General features: G+C 37.1%; 1 protein-coding gene across 3 annotated transcripts in view; it reads left to right on the top strand.

The window, feature by feature from the left end:
• PLCE1 (phospholipase C epsilon 1) overlaps nt 1-21791 on the top strand; it is a 336545-nt gene that overhangs the window by 268834 nt on the left and 45920 nt on the right. For all 3 annotated transcript variants that reach the window (XM_056802299.1, XM_056802305.1, XM_016433427.2), the window contains exons 19-20: nt 1823-1981; nt 12030-12156. In XM_056802299.1, coding sequence (XP_056658277.1) covers nt 1823-1981; nt 12030-12156 — 286 coding nt within the window. The remainder of the gene's footprint in view (nt 1-1822; nt 1982-12029; nt 12157-21791) is intronic.

The following is a 21791-nucleotide window of genomic DNA, read 5'->3' as shown; positions in this document are numbered from 1 at the left end:
ACAACTTTCTTGTCAACATCACTGACTTTTCCTGAATTTAAGTAGCTCTACACAAAACTCGCCCATTGAGGAGGTCTATACTCTTCTTGGATACCCAAAAACCTCCAGAGGTAGGATCATCATTGGAACCATACTGAAACTTTTCTTAATTGGGACCAAGAATTCTGGAATCATCTGAGGAAATCCAGGGTAGTCTTAGGATGTCTAATTGTGGTTCAGAAAATTCTCCATAAGAGGATTTTCCCTGGACAATCTCAAGCCTCTGATGTAGCCCCAGACTAACCTTAGAGATTTAGAGATGCCTAAAGTATCAGGCATCCAAAGGTATATTCTCTCCATTTGGAGGAAATGGGGAAAGATGGCTACCTTATTAGTAGTATAATTCTTTTTTTATTAAAAGGAGTATAATAAAAATACCAAGACATAAGTATTGAAGGGTGGTCAAGGAACAAGCAGGTTTCAAACATGAACATTTTTTTCTCTTAATTTCTGAGAATTTAATATTCTATTTTCTCCCAATTATTTGTAAAAACAATTTTTAAGATTCATTTTTTAAAATTTTGAGTTCTAAACTCTACTTACCTACTTTCCCACCTCCTTCCTTGAGAAGGCAAGCAATTCTGACACGGTTTGGTATAATAAATTCTTTGGACCTTAATGAACTTATAAAATTGAAATAGGAAAAGAACCCAAATGTAGGTGTAATAAGTGAGCCATAGCACAGAACCCCCATTCCCCCAGCCAACTAACTGCTGACAGGATTGGAATTCAGCCAAGGGAAAGTAATGTAGCATAAGAAGGGCCAGGGGATAACTTCTCAAGGAGAAGGAATACAGGAGAGACAGAAACAAGCAGCTAAAGGCTTAAAACCACCTTTTTTTGCAGTAAGACTTTTAATACTGAGGCACGGCCATAACTATGCCTCCCTGGAGCACCCAGCCTGGGCAGGGTCTGCACGAGTAGCAAGTGCTTTTTCCATCTTTCTGCCAGAAGCAGTCCCAATTAAACTTTGTGATTGGAGGGTCAAGTTTTCATTTGCCTGCCAAACTAAAGTGGGTGGTTACTGGTCTAGGAAGATTTCACGGACACCGAGACCCCACTGTATGCTTTAAGGTACTCACCTTGCTTTCTTTTCTTACTTGTCTGAGCAAACTGTTGAAACACAGTAGGAATGGGAAAAGACATGGAAGTACCATGAACCAAGAATCTACCTGGGTAAATACACTCACCCTAAAATCTGTAGACTAATGAGATATTGGGGTAGAGCTAGGGAAGTCAGGGCTTGGCATGACTCCAGAACACTGTCTGCTTCTGAGTAGAGAACAGAATCATGGGGAATGATTGACCACAGTTGATTTTTGATCACAGAAGAGGATCAGACAGTTTGATCAGTAACACAGTCTGGTGGTTAAATATTTGAGAAGGGAGGGAGAAGGGAAATTTTATTTTATTCTTTCACTTTTTGTCTTTTAATAAGAGTGGATCCTATTGGTGGGATTGGGAATTTGAAAGCCTTTTAGATTTTTGCTCTTAGCTGAGTAACTAGTATCCTCATTGATAATGTAAAACACTTAATTTAGGCGAGGCTGATTGAGATCAATTGGCTGACCCTTAACCAGAGAGCTTCTTCCTCCTTTCCAAACTTTTTCTCCTGCTCTTCTTGCCCTTCTTTCCAGAGACTCTCAAAACACTTCTTTTCCTAGTTCTCTATCAAAAGAAGGCTGCCCCATAAAGAGACAGATTTGGGGCTCCCACCCCCGTGTAATCAAATCTAGGTGTAAGGAACAGAAGCTCACCTTCTGTCTACCATTTGATGTTTCAGAATGTATTTGGAGAAAAACTGGTGGCCAAGTTTTTATTCGAGAGTGATTTCTCTGATGATCCGATGCTTCCTTCACCTGACCAACTTCGGAGAAAAGTGCTTCTTAAAAACAAAAAGCTAAAAGCGCATCAGACTCCAGTGGATATATTAAAGCAAAAGGTATGTTGTCTACACAGAGATTCTAAAAATGTTGTAAATTTGGAACAAAGAAGTAGTAGCATTTTTATATATCATGTGTCCTTTTCTTTACTTCTATGATGCAATTAATCAAGAGAGTAAATTGTTATTTTTTGTTGTGTTTTATTAATAAAGCTAGAACTAGAAATTCTGGAAACTGATGGGAGAAGGGTAGAGAGGAGGGGTGGAGCAGAAAGAGCCTAGACGGGCAAAGACTTTTTCTGCCAAAAAAGGGAATGTATAAAAGGAAAGTCCCTCCCTGTACATGCAGCCTCACAGAATATCCCATGACCAGTTCAGATGCAGGTGTACCAGGTAGCCTCTTGGAGAAGCCCTTGGTAGGGGGTGTAGGAGAAGGGGAAGGTAAAGGAGGTGCAAAGGGAAAGATGGATACCCTGGTGACAGAAGGTAAGACCTCCATGGTGCGGGCACACTAGACAAAGCTTGAGAGGAGTGGGAGGATGTGGCAGCAGAGCAGGAAAGCAATGGGATCAGGTTTGTGCTGGTGCCCCTTCAACTGATCCATAGAACCAACTATGAAATTTTCAATATGAGTGTTCAAACCTTAGAAATCAACGTTACAAGAAAGGGTTTGATTTTTTTTTTTAATTTTTGACTGAAAATGAGGAATAAAATATTAATAATGCAGACTAAACTTAAAGAGGTCTCATACTTTTTTAGGGGGGAGGGAGTGAGTTGGATATTAAACATTATCCGTTCACCCCTGGATGGGACACTGAAGCGTTTCATGATACAGATTCCACAGAGGAGCAGGAAAGTCTGGGATGGAGAGAGGAAGAATTGTGCTACCTCCCTCTTCCCCGCTCCAAGGACATCACCCTGACACTGTTTTCTAGTTGATATTTAGATAAAACTTACTATTAGCCCTCTTCAAAAAAATTTTTTTTGGATAAAACTTGTTTCTTCTATAATCTGTATAGTTTTTTGAAATGTTCTATGAAAGGCAATGACAGAAAAAAATCTGAAATAGGAAATAGAATCCTAAGGTCTAATCATACCTTTCCTTCCTACTGGCCCTATGACTGTTCACATAACTTTTGTTGGAACTCAGTCTCCTCATCTATTTTACAGATACGAATACACAGGCAAGTGCTGTGACTTGCCTTGGGTCCCACAGCCAGGACAGGTCTGAGAATAGACCTGAACTCAGGTCTTCCTGACACCGTGGCCCAATGGTCTATCCCCTAGACTACTTAGCGCAATAGACAATAGCCTTTCAAATACTTGAAGATAGTCATTTTTATTCTCCCTGGAGTTGTCTTTTCTCTAGGTGAAACATTCCTGTGGTTTTTTTTTTAACTAATCCTCACATGAATTCAAAGGCCTTTACCATTCTGATTGTTCTTTTCTGAAATTTCTCTAGTTATCAGCCTATCAAGATCTTTTTGAGCTCTGTTTTATCCAGTACATTAGATTTCACTCCCACATCTCTGTAATTTTCAAATTTCATAAGCATGCATGTGTATTTTATCCTGGATATCAGCCAGTGTGACAAACACCATTTGTCCAAGCATAGATCCTTGGAGCACTCCACTGGTCATCTCCTTTTGACAGTGAAAAAAACTGCAGTAATATGTAAATTAATTAGGACCATATGGAATAATTAAATGTATGATTTATTCCATAAATTTTATAATTTTTAGATCTTTAAGAAACTTAGTATGTAATATATCAAAATGTATTTTTGTTGGTCACTTATTCATAAGCACTGATTCATAAGATTTTGATGTATTTTAATTCTTCTTGAAACTAGTTTTATGAGATTAGACATTAGACATTTTTCCAGATCAATCCTTGGTTTTAAACCATATAGATTTTCCATGAACTTTAATCAATCCAGTTCCTAGGCCACTGACTTTTTCACCATCTCTTGGATAAATACCATAACCTTTTGTGATGTATGAAATGATACAAGGTAATGAGATTTTCATTTGGGAATTTTCATGGTTCTGTAATAATTCTGCTTCACAATATAAAAGGGAGAAAAATGTATATCCCGCTTCAATCAGTGTGAACAGAGAAGGTCCAGATACTTTGATTGAGATAGTCATAGATTCAATCAGTCAATAAATGGGCCAAAAATGGGCCCCAAAAGTGTAATGATGAAGGGAATTTTCCTTCAATCTCACAATAACATGCAAGTCTCTAACCCCTTTGATGGGACTGTGGTGCTTTATTGGATAAGGACAAACTAGAAAACTACACAGGAAAAATATCTTGTTTTTGGTTAAGAGAATCATTCATGCTCCTTAAATATGTATATAAAAAGTAGCAGGTCATTTCAGAATTTCACCAGTATATAAGTAGAAGAGTTTTAAAGTTAATTTAAGAGAGTGATTCAAAAGTAAAAGAAGAGCCAGACTCCTGAAAAAGAATTAGAGGGGTTAGACAATACCCCCAGTAAGGGGTAGAGGTAAAGGGCACAACTTAAGCATGATCCCTTGCCCCAGAGAAGACTCAGGAAAAGACTTCTAGGCCCTGAAGTACAAGGAGGTATGAACAATCCTTTGCCACACAGGTATCCTACACCTGCGCACCTCCTTACCCTTGAATTCCGTTTGCGCCCACTCTGCCCTTGGATGCTGTGTGTATTTGTTTCATACATTATTCCTATGATGTCATCTTAGTAGATCCTTCTAGGGTCATCGAGACTTCTTGGGGCAATAGTACAGTTAGTGCTAAATGAAAATGGGAGTTTCATCAGTCAAAATGACCTTTTTCCCATCTTTGTGTTGTCTGACCCACTGACCCATGTAATCAAGTGGTTGTTTTTCTTTTGTGTTTCTTTTTCCACAGTTCTTCCTCTGGATGTGTATAGCGTTCTTTCTCATGAGTCCCTCCAAATAGTTCTAGATCATTGTATTGCTACTAGTAGAGAAGTCTTTTACATTTGAATTTTTTAAATAATATTTTATTTGATCATTTCCAAGCATTATTCATTAAAGACAAAGATCATTTTCTTTTCCTCCCCCCCACCCCCCATAGCCGACGTGTGATTCCACTGGGTATCACATGTGTTCTTGATTCGAACCCATTGTCATGTTGTTAGTATTTGCATTAGAGTGTTCGTTTAGAGTCTCTCCTCTGTCATGTCCCCTCAACCGCTGTAGTCAGGCAGTTGCTTTTCCTCGGTGTTTCTACTCCCACAGTTTTATCCTTTGCTTATGAATAGTGTTTTTTCTCCTAGATCCCTGCAAGTTGTTCAGGGACATTACACTGCCATTAATGGAGACGTCCATTATGTTCGATTGTACCACAGTGTATTAGTCTCTGTGTACAATGTTCTCCTGGTTCTGCTCCTCTCGCTCTGCATCACTTCCTGGAGGTTGTTCCAGTCTCCATGGAATTCCTCCACTTTATTATTCCTTTTAGCACAATAGTATTCCATCACCAACATATATCACAATTTGCTCAGCCATTCCCCAATTGATGGGCATCCCCTCGTTTTCCAATTTTTGGCCACCACAAAGAGCACAGCTATGAATATTCTTGTACAAGTCTTTTTCCCCATTATCTCTTTGGGGTACAAACCCAGCAGTGCTATGGCTGGATCAAAGGGCAGACATTCTTTTATCACCCTTTGGGCATAGTTCCAAATTGCCCTCCAGAATGGTTGGATCAGTTCACAACTCCACCAGCAATGAATTAATGTCCCTACTTTGCCACATCCCCTCCAGCATTCATTACTTTCCTTTGCTATCATGTTAGCCAATCTGCTAGGTATGAGGCGATACCTCAGAGTTGTTTTGATTTGCATCTCTCTGATTATAAGAGATTAAGAACACTCAGTTATCAAGCTAATCTTTCTTTTTTTTTTTTAATTTTATAGTATTTTATTTGATCGTTTCCATGCATTATTCATTAAAGACAAAGATCATTTTCTTTTCCTCCCCCCACCCCCCGTAGCCGACGCGTGATTCCACTGGGTATCACATGTGTTCTTGATTCGAACCCATTGCCATGCTGTTAATATTTGCATTAGAGTGTTCGTTTAGAGTCTCTCCTCTGTCATGTCCCCTCAACCGCTGTAATCAGGCAGTTGCTCTTCCTTGGTGTTTCCACTCCCACAGTTTGTCCTCTGCTTATGGATAGTGCTTTTTCTCCTAGATCCCTGCAGATTGTTCAGGGACATTACACCGCCACTAATGGAGAAGTCCATTACGTTCGATTGTACCACAGTGTATTAGTCCTTCCAAATCTTGTTAATCTAAGAAGGGAGGAGAAATGTAGAGTTTCCAAGACCTGATTCTGTTATTCCAAGTATCTCCATTGTTACTCATCAGAAAATAGCCAAATCAGATCTTCTAAAGAATGGTCTGATTAGGGTGGAATAGTTTTTTTGGCTTTGCTTTATTAATTCTTGCTATCTTGTGAAATCATTGGCTTCTACTTGTGCAATTTTAGTTTTTAATGACTGGTTTTCAGCTAAGATCTTTTGACTTTCCTTTTCGGTTTGATCTATCCTGCTTTTCATGGATTCCAGCAGGTCATTTCTGGTCTTCAATTTGCTTATTATTTCATTTGATTTCTGGGCTTCAGTTTCCAAGTGGGAGATCTTGTCTTTTAAACTGTTATTTTTCCCATTTTTCTTGCCACATCTCTTCCATTTTTCTGACTATCTTGAATTTAATGTCTTTAAGAACTTGTGACTAATTTCCATTTTTTCCCGAAGGTTTGGAATGTGTTTATTTGTTGGTCATTTTCTACAGTCTTTTCTTTAGTCCAGTTTTTTTCTGTATAAAAATTATCAAGGGTCAACATCTTGTTTGTTTTTTTTTTCATTTTGTTGTTGTTGTTGTTGTTTGTTTGTTTTGTTTTGGGGTTTTTTGGTATTTGTGAATTTTAGTTCCTGGGAGTTGATGGCATTACCTTGTTCCTTCCTGGTCAGATGCCTAAGTGAGGAATGTGGGTGATATTTGTATTGGGCTCTGGAGAGGTTTTTGCCCTGAGGTTATTTTTCCCCAGTCCTCAGCAATGTCCAGCTGCTCTTAGTGGCAGGAACAGCCCCATGGAACTTAATGATTGCCTTGCAGAGGTCTGGGTGTGGAGTGTAGGCAAGTCTCTGTATTGAGCACTGGAGAGGTTTTTGTCCAGAGGCTATTTTTTGGGTCTCTGGGGCATTTTGCTTTGAGCCTACCCTCTCTGCCCAAGCTCCGTGCCCTATCTACATGTTTCCTCAGCCTCCTGGCATCCCTAGTCATACTGTTGTTATGGGTATGTCCGGCCCCTGAGAACTTAGAGGTTGCCTGGAAGAAGTCTGTGTGTAGAGTGTAGACAAGTCTTTGTATTGAGCACTGGAGAGGTTTCAGCTTGAGGGTTTTTTACGATTCTCTGTGGCCTTTTGCTGTGAGCCTCTCCTCTCCCCAAGCTCCTGAACACCCTATCTCCAAGTTTCCTCAGCCTCTCAGTGTTCTGAGTCTAGTTTCTCTTAGAGATAAGTCTGTGTTGAACTCAGCCAGCCCCCCTCCTAGAATTTAGAAGTTTGTCCCATGCTTGCTAGGACTCTGAAAAGGTAGGTAAAGTGCGGAGCGGTGGTGAGCTCGCTCCTTGGTGGGGGGAATTTCGCCCCCTTTCAGCGTGGAAATGCCCTAACTTTGCCTACCTTCTGTGCTGTATCCTCCCGTGGAACTCTTTCACTCGTTTGATTTTGGTTTTGTCTATTTGAGGCACTCTGTCTCAATCCGTGGAGAGAAGAAGAGCTCTGCTTCTACTCTGGAGCCATCTTGACCCAGAAATCTCAATATCCATTTTTTATAAACCACAGAATTCAAAATGTAAGAAAATAGACTAATTGAAGGGTAGAGCCAGAATGGTGGAAAAGGTGCAGAGACATCCATATCTCTACAAAATTACTCTGCAAATAACTTTGAAATGACATTACAAAAGGAATTCTGGAGTGACAGAATCCACAAAAAGGCGGAATCAAATCATTTTTCAGGCCAGCATAACTTAGAAAGTCACCAGGTCTGTTGCACTGGATTGACAGTGGAGTACAGAGCAGCTTACTCAGGCAGGATCCACCTTGGCAAGCTAGCACAGGCTTTACGGGCAGCTGAATCAGCAGAAGAGGCTTCCAGAGCTCTCTGCCACAGATGGTATGGGGATTGGACAACTGGACAGAAGGCAATTACAGAATCCCTTTTTCTGATTCTGGGTGAAGGACTGTTGCATTGTCCAAACTCAGGTCCAGGTCACACTGTTTAGCTGTTCCAGGGCAAGAAGGAGTATTAGCCTTCACCAGTGCTTGTAGCTACAGGGAGTAAGGGACTTTGGTTAGTATTCCAGGGTGGTAAAGAGTGCTTGTAGTCACTCATAGACCAGAACACAGGCAAAAAGAGTAATAAACACACTCCTCTCCTCAGATCATACCACCTTGAAAGAACTGAAATTTGTAGATCCTCGGAGCTAGCTCCAAATGCAGCTACACAAAGAATCTGAAAACTTAGAATAGTGCCTCCTTCACCATAGGAACAGAGCCCAACATTTAAATTAAAAGAGAAGAAAAAAGCTGGAAGATGAGCAAACAAACACACAAAAAAAGAAACTGTACATAAAGTTGTTTTGATGACAGGAAAAACCAAAACAAACTCAGAAGGCAACAAAGTCAATACTGCTACATCTAAAGCCTCCAAGAAAAATTTGAATTGGCCTCTAGCCCCAAAACAATTAATGGAGAAGGTCAAAATGGATTTTACAAATCAAATGAGAAAGAATAAAAATTGGGGGAAAAAATGAGAATGATTTGGGAAAGTCATGGGAAAAAACAGTCGACAGCTTGATAAAGGAAGCAAAAAAAATGCTGAAGAAAGAATATCTTAAAAAACAGAATAGCTAATTTGTCAAAGAGGCACAAAATTCCAAAGAAGGGAAGTACTTCTTAGAAAGCAGAATTGGCCAAATGGGACAACATATGCAAAAAACCACTGAAGAGAACTCTTTCCATTAAAAAGACATACAAAAATTCACTGACAAAAAGAACTTAAAAAGTAAAATTGACCAAGTGGTAAAGGAGGTACAAAAACTCACTGAAGAAAGCAATTCCTTGAAAATTAAAATTGGGCAATTTTAATGATTCCATGAGATGTCTAGAAATCATAAAAGTAAAAAGAATGAAAAAATAAATGAATGTAAACCATCAAAGTAAAAAGAATGAAAAAATAGAAGAAAATGTGAAATATCTCACTGGAAAAACAACTTCCCTGGAAAAAAATATTCAGGAGAGATAATCTAAGAATTATTAGACTACCTGAAAACCATGATCAAAAAAGAGCTAGACATACATCATCTTCCAAGAAATTATCAAGGGAAACTGCCCTGATATTCTAGAATCAGAAGGTAAGGTTAAAATTGGAAGAATCCATCAATCATGAAACAGACCATATAATGGAAACTCCCTAGAATATTACAGGTAAATTCTAGAACTCCAAGGTTAAGGAGAAAATATTGCAGCAACTAAAAATAAACAATTCGTATATCATGGAGCCACAGTCAGAATTACTTAAGATTTAGCAACTTCTACATCAAAGGACTGAGGGGCCTAGAATATGGTATTCTAGAGGTCAAAGGAACTAGACCTACAACCAAGAATCACTCCTCAGCAAAACTTAGCAAATACAGGGAAGGGGGAAATGGATATTCAAAGAAAGAGACGACTATCAAGCACTCCTGATAAAAAGACCCAAGCTCAATAGGAAATTTGACTTTCAAATATAGGACTCAGGACAAACATAAAAAGATAAACAGGAAAGAGGAATCATTAGAGATCCATTCAATAAGGTTAAACATGAGAAGATGATGTTTATAATTCCCAAGAACTATCATTATTAGAGCAGTTAGAGCATATCTAGACAGGGCAAGACTGTAAATTGAATATGATGGAATATTTTAAAAAATAAAATTAAGGAATGAGAAAGTGGAAGGCATTTGGGAGAGGGGGGAAAGGAGAAACAGAATGGGGTAAAAAAATAAAAGAAGTGCAAAATAGCTTTTATAGTAGAGAGGAAGATGAGGGAGCTGAAAAAAGGACTGCTTGAACCTTACTCTCATTGCAGTTGGCTAAAAGAAGGAAGAACATACATACTCAATTGGTTATAGAAATATCTCTTACTCTACTAAAAAGTGGGAGTGGAAGGCATTAAGAGGAGGGGCAGCTAATAGAAGAGAAGGCAAATTGGGGAATGTAGTGGTCAGAAGCAAAATACTTTTGAGTTTGGACAGAATGAAATGAGAGAGAATAAGATAACGGGGGAAATAGGATGGAGGGTAATGCACAGTAATCAAAAGTGTCAGAAAAAATTTTGACGAGTTTTTCTAATAAAAGCCTAATTTCTCAAACAGATACCAAAGTGAATCAAAAGTCATTTCCCAATTGATAAATGAAAAAATAGGAATAGGCAATTCTCAGACAAAATAATTAAGACTCTCTGTAGTCATCCAAGAAAATGCTCTAAATCACTATTAATTAGAGAAATGCAAATTAAAACAACTCTGAGGTACCATCCCATACCTTTCAGTGTGACTATTATGACAAAAAAGGAAAATGACAAAACTTGAAAGGGATGTGGATAAATTGAGACACCAATGCAATATTGAGGGAGTGGTCACCTGATTCAACCATTCTGAAGAGCAATTTGGATGAATGTATAAAAGGCTATAAAACAGTACATATCCTTTGACCCAGCAATACTATTACTAGATCTGTATCCCAATGAGATTGGGGGTGGGGGGGAATATATATGTGTATGTATTTATATACATACATAAGTATGTATGTATGTATAAAATATTTAAAGTCACTTTTTTTGTAAAGACCAAGAATTGGAAAGTAAGAGGCTACCCATTAACTGGGGAATGCCTGAGTAAGTTACAGCATATGATTGTAATGGAACATTATTGTGCTGTAAGAAATGATGAGCAAGAAGATCTAGAAAAAGAAACCTGAAAAGACTTCACAAACTGATGAAGAGTGAAGTAAGCAGAACCAGGAGAACATTGTACACAGTGACAGCAATAATATACAATAAATAACTGTGAATGACTTAGCTATTCTCAGCAATATAATGATTCAAGACAATCCCAAGGAATTCACAATGAATAATGCCATCTGCCTCCAGGAAAGGAACTGATAGAGTCTGAATCCAGACCAAAACTTACTATATTTCACTTTCTCCTTTTTTTTGTTTTCTTTGATTTTCTTGATTTGATTTGGTTTCTTTGATTTTCTTCCACCAAAGGAATAATATGAGTCAATGTTTTTACATGTAAAATCTATATCAATTTGCTTCCCATCTCAGCAAAGGGAGGGGAAAGGGGAAGGAAGGGGGGAGAAAATTCAGGACTCAAAATTAAAAATTACAAATGTTTTAAAATTATCTTTACATATATTGAGGGGAAAATAAAATATCAAACTTTTAAAAAGGAAAGAAAGTAATTGTCATAAAATGTATATGGCACAAAATCCAGTATCACCTGATAGAGAACTAACCAAGACAAGGAAACCATCACACCTGGGTTTTATCTGGCCAAAGTGAAATATCCTGAGTCAGCCTAGTATTAGTAGAAACACATAGGGAAGTCCATTGCTGTCACAAAATTAAGCCATATCAAATTTATTGCTTGTACTCAAGTTATCCACACATTACTCTACTTCTAATCTCGCCATTCAATCACTTCCTATGATCCACTGATCTGGCAAAGATCCATTCGTATTCATATTCACATGTGTATACAATTCTATTAAAACTCTTAGTATTGGGATTATATGCTATGGAGGACAGATAAAAAGTTTTCTTTTATTAGTTGTTTTTAGAGTTGCAAGATTTCAATAAGAGTACTGAAGTTTATTCTAGTGTTCATACTGTTTTCAGACAATCTGAATTTTTTCCCGTAAATAGTTTAAAATCAGTATTTTTTCATGGAGATTGTTGGCATTCAAAGTTATCTTTAAAAGTTGGAAATCAAAATTAAATAGTTTAATGTTTATGTTTTTAAATTATTTTCATCCTAACAGGCTCATCAGTTGGCATCCATGCAGACACAGACCAGCAATGGCAGTAATGCCAATCCTACCCCAGCTAATGAGGAAGAAGAAGATGAGGAAGATGAATATGATTATGACTATGAATCTCTTTCTGATGGTAAGAATACTATGAAGGGTCTAGAGAGATATTTGCATTGTTTTCATTCTTTTTTTTTTTTTTCATAAATAAATCTGCCACATAAGTTAATTGTAGGCAAGTCTCCTTTTAAGAGCTTCTAGACTATAGTCACTTAATATGGATCAAAGAGTATAGTCATAAAGACACCATAGTACTCACTATGTAAGGGGTTAATGTGTGGTAAGAAATCCCTCTTTATTCTCTCCTCTGGCAGAGGAAACTGAGGCAGAGGTTAACTGACCTGCCCAGAATCACACAGCTGGTATCTGAGGCCAGATTTGAACTTGGCTCCAGACACCAAACCCAGCCCTTTAGCCAGTGTACCAAAATACTTATTTACCATGACAACAAGTATCTTCTCCCATAAATCCAGTGAAATTTCCCACCCTAACCTTCTCAATTATTCCTCTTAGGGTCTCTTCTTAGTTTTTCTTCCACTTTTCTTCAAGGACTGCTCAAACCAGGCCAATTTCTAAACTTCCATTGGATCAACCCAACCCTAAGGCTACATTCTGATGCTCTTAAATGGGCCCAGGGAACTTCCTGTTTGTTTTCCTCCTCTTATAAGGAAAAGTTAAGTAGGAAAGTGTGAGAAAAGTTTACAAAGGGGAGTGGCATGAGACCAGCAGAAAAGATTCTGGAACGTTGAAGGAAGGGTTAGTCTGAACTGCGGGGCTAGCTGTGTATCTATCTGGAGGTATCTGGAGGCTGGGCCTACTTTTCCTTAGTGGATGATCCTATCCTTTTTCCTGTCCTGCTTGCTGTCTTGTGTGTTGTATTTCATCGGAGCATAACCTGGGGATCCTGACCAACTGTTTGCAGTGATTTTGAGACCAGGTCTAGGTCCTTTTTGAATCCGGAACCTTCCCTTGACACTATCAGCCTTACATAGTCTGGTACCTTAATACCATCTTAAGAGGGTGGGGGGTTAGTTGTAGCTTATCAAGAACAGGGATTGGGGATTTTTAGGAAGTGAGGAGAGAATTAGTGTTGAACAGCCACTCTGAAGAATCTCTGTGAAGAGACAAAGATCATTGGGGTATTAGTTAGAAAATTAGCTTTAGAGTTATCCCATTCCTTTCTAACCTATTCTATTTAATTAAACCTACTTTCCCATTTTACTGAGTAGTCTGTGTGTAATCCCAGACTAGACACTGTACTGGACAGATTGTCTGTTAGCCTTACAACCCAGTCAACCTACTGACACTGGCCGAATTCAATCCATCCCCAAACCCCCTCCTTTTACAAACACAGCTTCTTCTCTTTTGCCCCTATCATCCAGGTTTCAAATAAGAACTAGCTCTAAAATATAATATGACATAAGTATGTTCGAGTTAAAAAACAAAGTACTATATGCAGCTTAAGAGAGAAAGGCATGAATATCCTTGGAGGATCAAGAATGGTTTCTGAAAGGGATTGATATTAAAGTGAAAAAAATGAGTTGGAATTCCATAGACAAAAAAAGTAGGAGAAGGATCCCAGGAACAGAGCAAAGACTTAGTGCTATCCCCCAGCCCAGGTGAAAAAATAATTAAAAATAAAATTAAATGAGAGTGGTAGAAGGAAAAATAATAGGAAAAGAAAGGAGACCTATAGAAGAAAGATGAAAAGAAAATTAACAACTTGGAAACAAGGAATATATGTTACCCAAGAAAATAACTCTCTAAAAATTAGAATTGAGGAAAGACATGAACAGTTCTTAAAAGAAGAACTGAAAGTGATCACAACTACATGAATGTATCCTCTGAATTACTAAAATGAAAAAAAAATGTAAATCTAAATAACCCTGAGATTTTACCTTATATCCTGTAAATTGGCAAAGACAACAAAAAAGAGCAACAATCAAAGTTGTGGAATAACAGAAACAATGAATCTGTGAAATGGTCCTATTAATAATTTTGGAAAGCAATTTTTAGTTTTACAGATAAATAACTAAATTATCCATTGTAAGGTCCAGAATGTAAGGGGTAAAATTATAAATGGTTGGACTAAATTTATCAGTGTGGTCACCAGGAATTTAATTAATTCCAAATGATTTTTTAGAAATTTATTTATAAAATATAGAAAGTGAAAGTAAGAAAATCAGAGAGAGGATAGAGTAAGATATCTAACCTAACACCAAGTATTTTACTTGACCCCCTGGCTCAACCCAGGCAGGGCTAATTAGTCCTCAGCCAAAGGTGCCTCAGCCTTGAGCCAAGGGCCCGGGAATGAATAAAGCAAGGACTTCAGTCATGAAGCCTCTCTCAAGAGGGGAGGCCTCTCCTGAAGCTAGTTCCTTCAGAAAATCCAGGAAAGTTAGCCTTTTTATTCACCCACAGATTCTTCATCAGCCTCGAACTCGGAACTCCAAAGAACGAAGTCCACACAGGAAGTTGTAACTCCTTTTTAAAGACATTTCTTTTGTGTCACTTCCTGTACATTCCTCCACTTTTATGTGTACCAATTACAGCTAAAGCTTTGCTTAGGATTGCCCAGAGGGCATCCAGTGGGTTTTGATTCATCACCCACTATTGCATACATGGGTGACATACCTCCCCCACATAAGGATTAAGTGGGGGGTGTTCACTTTTGGTGATTAAATCTAAAAATGGGCAGGGAAGAGTTAATTCCATCTTCACACCATACCCTGTGAAGCAGAATCCATTACTATACTTAAGGCCCCACAGAAGCCATCAGTAAGAAGAAAATCCCCATATATGCCAAAATATTTATAGTAGCACTTTTTGCAATGACAAAGACTTGGAAACAAAGTATATGCCCAACAATTTGGGAATATCAAAACAAATTATTCTACATAAATGTAATGGAATAATACTATCCTACAAGAAATGATATATTTTGATAAATAGCAAAAAGTAGCAAGATCTATATGAACAAATAGAGAGCAAAGAAAGCAGAGCAAAGAGAAACAATCTACACAATAACCACAACCATGTAAATGAAAGAACAACTATATTGAAAAGTCAAAAGCGAATGTAACGAAATTATAAAAATCAGTCAGAACTTGAATGAAAACATATATGAGAGAATGCCTTCAACCCATCCGTTTGTGTAGATAGGAAGTCCACAGGTATTACACATTACACAGGTTTTTGGAATTTTTCAGTGTATTAATCAGTTGTGCTAATTTTTTTTTCTTTCTAAAAAACACTGTTACATGGGATGGTTCTCTGGGAGGGAGACGAATGTGTAGAATAACTATGATGATTCAATAAACAGAGGTCATCAATTAAAATCTATTTTTAAAAAATTAAACTCAACTAAAGAGAAGCCAGTGACTCCATAGTAAAAAGAAGTCAAAAGACTGGAAAAAAAATGAGATATCAGAGCAAAATCAACCTACCTGAAAAACAGATTGTAGGGAGGTAATTTAAAAATCATGAGAATATCTGAAAGCTATAAACAAAAAATAGCCTAGACATCATATTTCAAAAAAATCACAAAATAAAACCACCCAAATCTCTTAAAACTAGAGGGTAAAGAAGAAATATAAAATACAAGGCTCAAGAAAAGCATAAACTGCCAAGAACTTTATCATTATTAGGGCAATTAGAAGTAGACAGAGACTGAGGGCAAGGGGGTGAGTTGAATATGATAGATATCTTAAAAAAAAAATTTAAGGAGTGAATTATGACTTTAACTTATAATTGGGGCATAAGGATCAAAACATTTACATAGGAAAATGATACAAATATCCCCTCAGAACTCATTGTCATCAAGGATCATAGATCTGAAAGTGGTTGTTATATTTTGATGATATAAAAATACATTGTAGATGGAGGGGGTGAGAGAGTCAAAACAGAAAAAAAGACTATATACCAACATGTCTGATGAATATTGAAGCAAAAATTTGATAAATTAAGAAAACTATAAATAATAAAAGCCATATGATTATATCAATTGATGCAGAAAAAACAGGATACTCATTCCTGTTCAAAAATATTAGAAAGCTTAGGAATAAATGGAGAATTCTTTAATATAAATAGTATCTATAGAAAATCAGCATGATCTGTAATGGGGAAAAGCTAGAGGCCTTTTCATTAAGGTCAGAGGTAAAGCAAGGATGTTGCTCTTAATCATCACAATAACATACAATAATGTCATGTACTAGATAAATCAATAAGACAAGGAAAAAGAAATTGAAGAAAAAATAACAGGCAAAGAGGAGCAAAATAACATTTTGCAGATGATAGGATGTTTTACTTATAGAAGCCTAGAGAATTGGCAAAAATGCTGATTGAAACAACTTCAAAAGAATTGCAAGACATGATATAAACCCTCACAAATCAACATTTATATATAATACCAACAAAATCCAGCAGGAGGAGAGAGAAATAGAAATTAAATTTAAAATACTTATAGATAGTACAAAATACTGAGGAATCTTCCTGCCAAAGAAGAGCTATCTGAACACAAATGCAATGCTTTCTACACATGCAAATGATTGATCTGAATAACTCAAAACATTTTTCCAGGGAAGAAATCCAAGATTTCAACAACCATATGAAAATATGCTCTATGTCACTGATAAGTTGAGAAATAGAAATAAGGCAATTTTGAGGTTTCACATAATATATATCAGTCTAGCAAAGATGACAAATGAGGAAAATGACATGTTGGTGGGATGTGGGAAACGACTTTATTGCACTTGGGGGTATTAAGAATTAGTTTAGTCATTCTGAAAAGCAATTTGGAACCATGCACAAAAAAGTTATCAAACTACACAAAATCTTTGACCAGCTATATGCCACTAGTAGACTTATATCCCAAAAGAAATTTTAGGCCTGACCTAGAGATGATGAAATCCAGAGTTCAAATCTGGCCTGAGATACTATAGCTTTGTGACCCTGGGCAAGTCTCTTAATCCCATCTGCCTCACCCTTAATGCTCCTCTGTCTTGAAATGGATACTTAAGACAGAAGGTAAGTGTTAATATAAATAACAAAATAAAATGAAGGAACTCTGAAATAGAAAAAATTCTTGTTAATCAAAGAAAGAAAAATCATTAAAATAAAAACAACAAAGTGTTAAAGAATCAACAAGAGGAAATTCTATTCTGGATCTGATTTTCATCAACAAGGAGGAATTGCTTATTGGAGTAGTCATATAGTAGGAGTTCCAAGGTATTTGTGATCAAAGAAATCCTGACATACTGACATGTACTCTAGATTTGGCGGTAGATTTTTTAAAGGTTTGAGGGAAATAGCAGGTAGGATCCTATAAACTAAATTTAGCCTAAGCGATTTAGGAAGCTCTCAAGAATGAAATTTCAACAATATTTTTTTTTAAGTTCTGTTGCAGAGAAAACTTTTAGAGCTGAATGTGATGCACAGGAAACATACCAAATTCTATTTTGAAAAATAAGTGTGCAAAATTCTAAATCAGAGGCAGAAAAAGAAGGATTGATATAATATCAAAAGTATCCAAGTTTAGAATGAGTTCAAGCTTATGAGGAAAGCTAAGGACTCAATGTTTGCTCTGTCACAATGACAGTTTTAAATGAGAGCAGATCTCTCTTGGAAGCTATTTGGAAGCAAGACAGCCTTTTAAATATACAGTAAAAAGAATTCTGGCCTGTAGGTCAAGGGAACTGATTTCTTTAACCCCTGATCAGCTGTGTAATCCTAGGCAAATAACTTTATCTCTATGGGCATTTCTTTGTCTCTAACATAAATGGGTTGGACTAAATGATCTCTAAGATTCTGCAACAGAGATTTTGAGAAGTGAGAATCTCTCCATGTTCAGATTCCATGATTTCTGGATGGGGAATAGAATGATTTTTAGTGTAGAAGAAAAAGGAAAAAACAAATTCTTTCTCTGCCATCTGCCTATAAACTATTATCTGCATTTTGAGTCATATGTCCCCACTAACTTCTACTGCAATTTGTTACATTTCCATATGGGAAAAGATAATGAAAGTCCCCTTGAAGAATCCCAGAATGAAGAAACAAAAACACTCTGTGTCAGTCTGTATATTAAGTACATCTTGATAGGTGATGAAGGACTGGGTGTGAGGACCAGTCTGGGGTTAAACCCGCTGTTACAGCTGAGAGAGAGAGAGACAGACAGAGACAGAGAGACAGCTTAACAAGGAGGCCAGCTCCTTGGATGAAAAAGATAGATAGAAAGGTAAAGAGCAAGCCCCTGAATGATTGAGAGAGATAAAGCGGAGGGGTAAAACACACAGCACAAAGATTGTAGCTAGGTCTTCCATTTATTATGACAAAGAGCAAGATTTTTATAGCATATGAGTATTAAACATTACATCATGTAAGAGGCAGAACTTTACCACAGAATATTGTTTATGAATAGACTTTACCCAAAACATTTGTAAGGCATTTCTTTTTTTTTTTTAATTTTATAGTATTTTATTTGATCATTTCCATGCATTTTTCATTAAAGACAAAGATCATTTTCTTTTCCTCCCTCCCACCCCCCGTGGCCGACGTGTGATTCCACTGGTATCATATGTGTTCTTGACTTGAACCCATTGCCATGTTGTTAGTATTTGCATCAGAGTGTTCGCTCAGAGTCTTTCCTCTGTCATGTCCCCTCAGCCATTGTAGTCAGGCAGTTGCTTTTCCTCGGTGTTTCTACTCCCTCAGTTTGTCCTCTGCTTTTGGATAGTGTTTTTTTTCTCCTTGATCCCTGCAGATTGTGCAGGGACATTACACCACCACTAATGGAGAAGTCCATTACAATCGATTATACCACAGTGTGTTTGTCTCTGTGTACAATGTTCTCCTGGTTCTGCTCCTCTCTCTCTGCATCACTTCCTGGAGGTTGTTCCAGTCTCCATGGAACTTCTCCACTTTATTATTCCTTTGAGCACAATAGTACTCCATCACCAACATATACCACAATTTGCTCAGCCATTCCCCAATTGATGGGCATCCCCTCGTTTTCCAGTTTTTGGCCACCACAAAGAGCGCAGCTATGAATATTCTTGTATAAGTCTTTCCTTATTATCTCTTTGGGGTACAAACCCAGCAGTGCTATGGCTGGATCAAAGGGTAGATATTCTTTTGTCCCCCTTTGGGCATAGTTCCAAATTGCCCTCCAGAATGGTTGGATCAATTCACAACTCCACCAGCAATGAATTAATGTCCCTATTTTGCCACATCCCCTCCAGCATTCATTACTTTCCATAACTGTCATGTTAGCCAATCTGCTAGGTGTGAGGTGATACCTCAGAGTTGTTTTGATTTGCATCTCTCTGATTATAAGAGATTTAGAACACTTCTTCATGTGCTTATTAATAGTTTTGATTTCTTTGGCTGAGAACTGCCTGTCCATGTCCCTTGCCCATTTATCAATTGGGGAATGGCTTGATTTTTTGTACAATTGATTTAGCTCTTTATAAATTTGAGTAATTAAACCTTTGTCAGAGGTTTTTATGAAGATTTTTTCCCAATTTGTTGTTTTCCTTCTGATTTTAGTTACATTGCTTTTGTTTGTACAAAAGCCTTTTAATTTGATGTAGTCGAAATTATTTATTTTACATTTTGTGATTCTCTCTATGTCTTGCTTGGTTTTAAAGTCTTTCCCTTCCCAAAGGTCTGACATGTATACTATTCTGTGTTTACCCAATTAACTTATGGTTTCCTTCTTTATGTTTAAGTCTTTCACCCATTTTGAATTTATCTTGGTGTAGGGTGTGAGGTGTTGATCTATTCCTAGTCTCTCCCACACTGTCTTCCAATTTTCCCAGCAGTTCTTATCAAATAGTGAATTTTTGTCCCAAGACCTGGGATCTTTGGGTTTATCGTATACTATCTGGCTGAGGTCGCTTTCCCCCAGTCTATTCCACTGATCCTCCTTTCTGTCTCTTAGCCAGTACCAAATTGTTTTGATGACTGCTGCTTTGTAATATAGTTTGAGGTCTGGGACTGCTAGGCCCCCCTCATTAGTGTTTTTTTTTATTATTTCCCTGGATATCCTTGATCTTTTGTTATTCCAAATGAACTTTGTTATGGTTTTTTCCAAATCAGTAAAGAAATTTTTTGGGAGTTCCATGGGTATGGCACTAAATAGATAGATAAGTTTGGGCAGGATAGTCATTTTTATTATGTTGGCTCGTCCTACCCATGAGCAGTTAATGTTTTTCCAATTGCTCAAGTCTAGTTTTAGTTGTGTGGCGAGTGTTTTGTAGTTGTGTTCATATAGTTCCTGTGTTTGTCTTGGGAGAGAGATTCCTAGGTATTTTATTTTGTCTAAGGTGATTTTGAATGGGATTTCTCTTTCTAGTTTTTGCTGCTGAGCTGTGTTGGAGATTTGTAAGGCATTTCTACAAACCCACTTTCTACAAACAAAAAGGGGTATACAGGAATAAGGGGAAAAGAGAGTCTGGGTCATTTGGTCATGACAGTACAAAAGCTTCTTTGGTCATCAAAATAATGACCAACTCAAGGATTATTATGAAGGAATCTTTCAGGAGATGTCTTGAGCTAGACAGTACTTTTGATCTGCTGTTCTGAGATCCAACCCTGCCATGGAATCCAGGCAAACACACAAGCATGTCTTTTATGGCTGCTTTTCCTCAGTGGCTCTAATTTGTCCTAGGTTCCTCCATAACATCTAATTCACCCTCACAAAAAAATAAGTTAAAGGGAAATAAGTCCTTTCCTAAGCGAGGTAACTGGTGGCACAATGGATAGAACCCCAGGTCTACAGTTGGAAAGATTTGAATTCAGACTAACTGTGTAACCCTGGGCAAGTCACTTAACCTCTTTCTGCTTCATTTTCCTCAACTATAAAATGAGAATAATAGCAGCACCTTCTCCCTAGGCTTGTTTTAAATATGAAATGAGATTATATTTCCAAGGAATTTTGAAGTTATGGAATAGTCCTCATTTTGTTTGTTACTGCTTATTCCATGCCATTCTTGTCGCTCAAGTTTAATTTCTCTGGCTTTATGTCATAATTTTCTTTATACCTTTATCCCCTTTCTGACTCTGTTTTTCTATAGCAGATAGCCTTACTGTTTCTCCTACTCCTAACAGTCAGGAAGGTAAAGGTCATTTGAATTTCAGCATTATATTTTAAACTGCTTAATATTGATTAACATGAAATTGTGGTACCTCTGCAGATAAGTGTCAGGTAATAACTTCTGTATTTCTTTTAGGATTTATAGATTAAATAGCACTAATTTGGTATCAGGATAGTTTGGTCTACATATTTACAGACAAGAAATAGTAAAACTTGAACAAGATGCTTGAAAAAATGTTAAAAGATCATTAAGGATAAAAAGTGAATTTGCAAATAAAACTGTTGATGTTGTCTTTGCATAGACAGTAAAATTTTTTAGTAATTAAAATGAAAGCATATGTGTCAGGTTTTTTCAAACTCTTGACTGTTATATATAAATTTTTATGATTGTAAAGCTGTTTAGCTTTTCTTCCCAATTAACTATGAGATTTTGGAGCATTTTCCAAATATAGTTCCTATTTTTTTTCCTGCTTTTGACATTTTTGAATCTAAAAGGACCTAGTAGGTACATTAAATAAAGTGGATTAGAACATAATTTTTATTCTAATGAAAAATATTTCAATCATGAAACCATTGTGGTCAGCCATTTTACACAGTTTACCTTTTATTCTGCTCATCTTGAA

Source organism: Monodelphis domestica, chromosome 1 (genome assembly GCF_027887165.1).
Source record: "Monodelphis domestica isolate mMonDom1 chromosome 1, mMonDom1.pri, whole genome shotgun sequence".
Taxonomy (NCBI): Eukaryota; Metazoa; Chordata; class Mammalia; order Didelphimorphia; family Didelphidae; genus Monodelphis; species Monodelphis domestica.
This window is presented reverse-complemented; position numbering and strand designations above follow the sequence as displayed.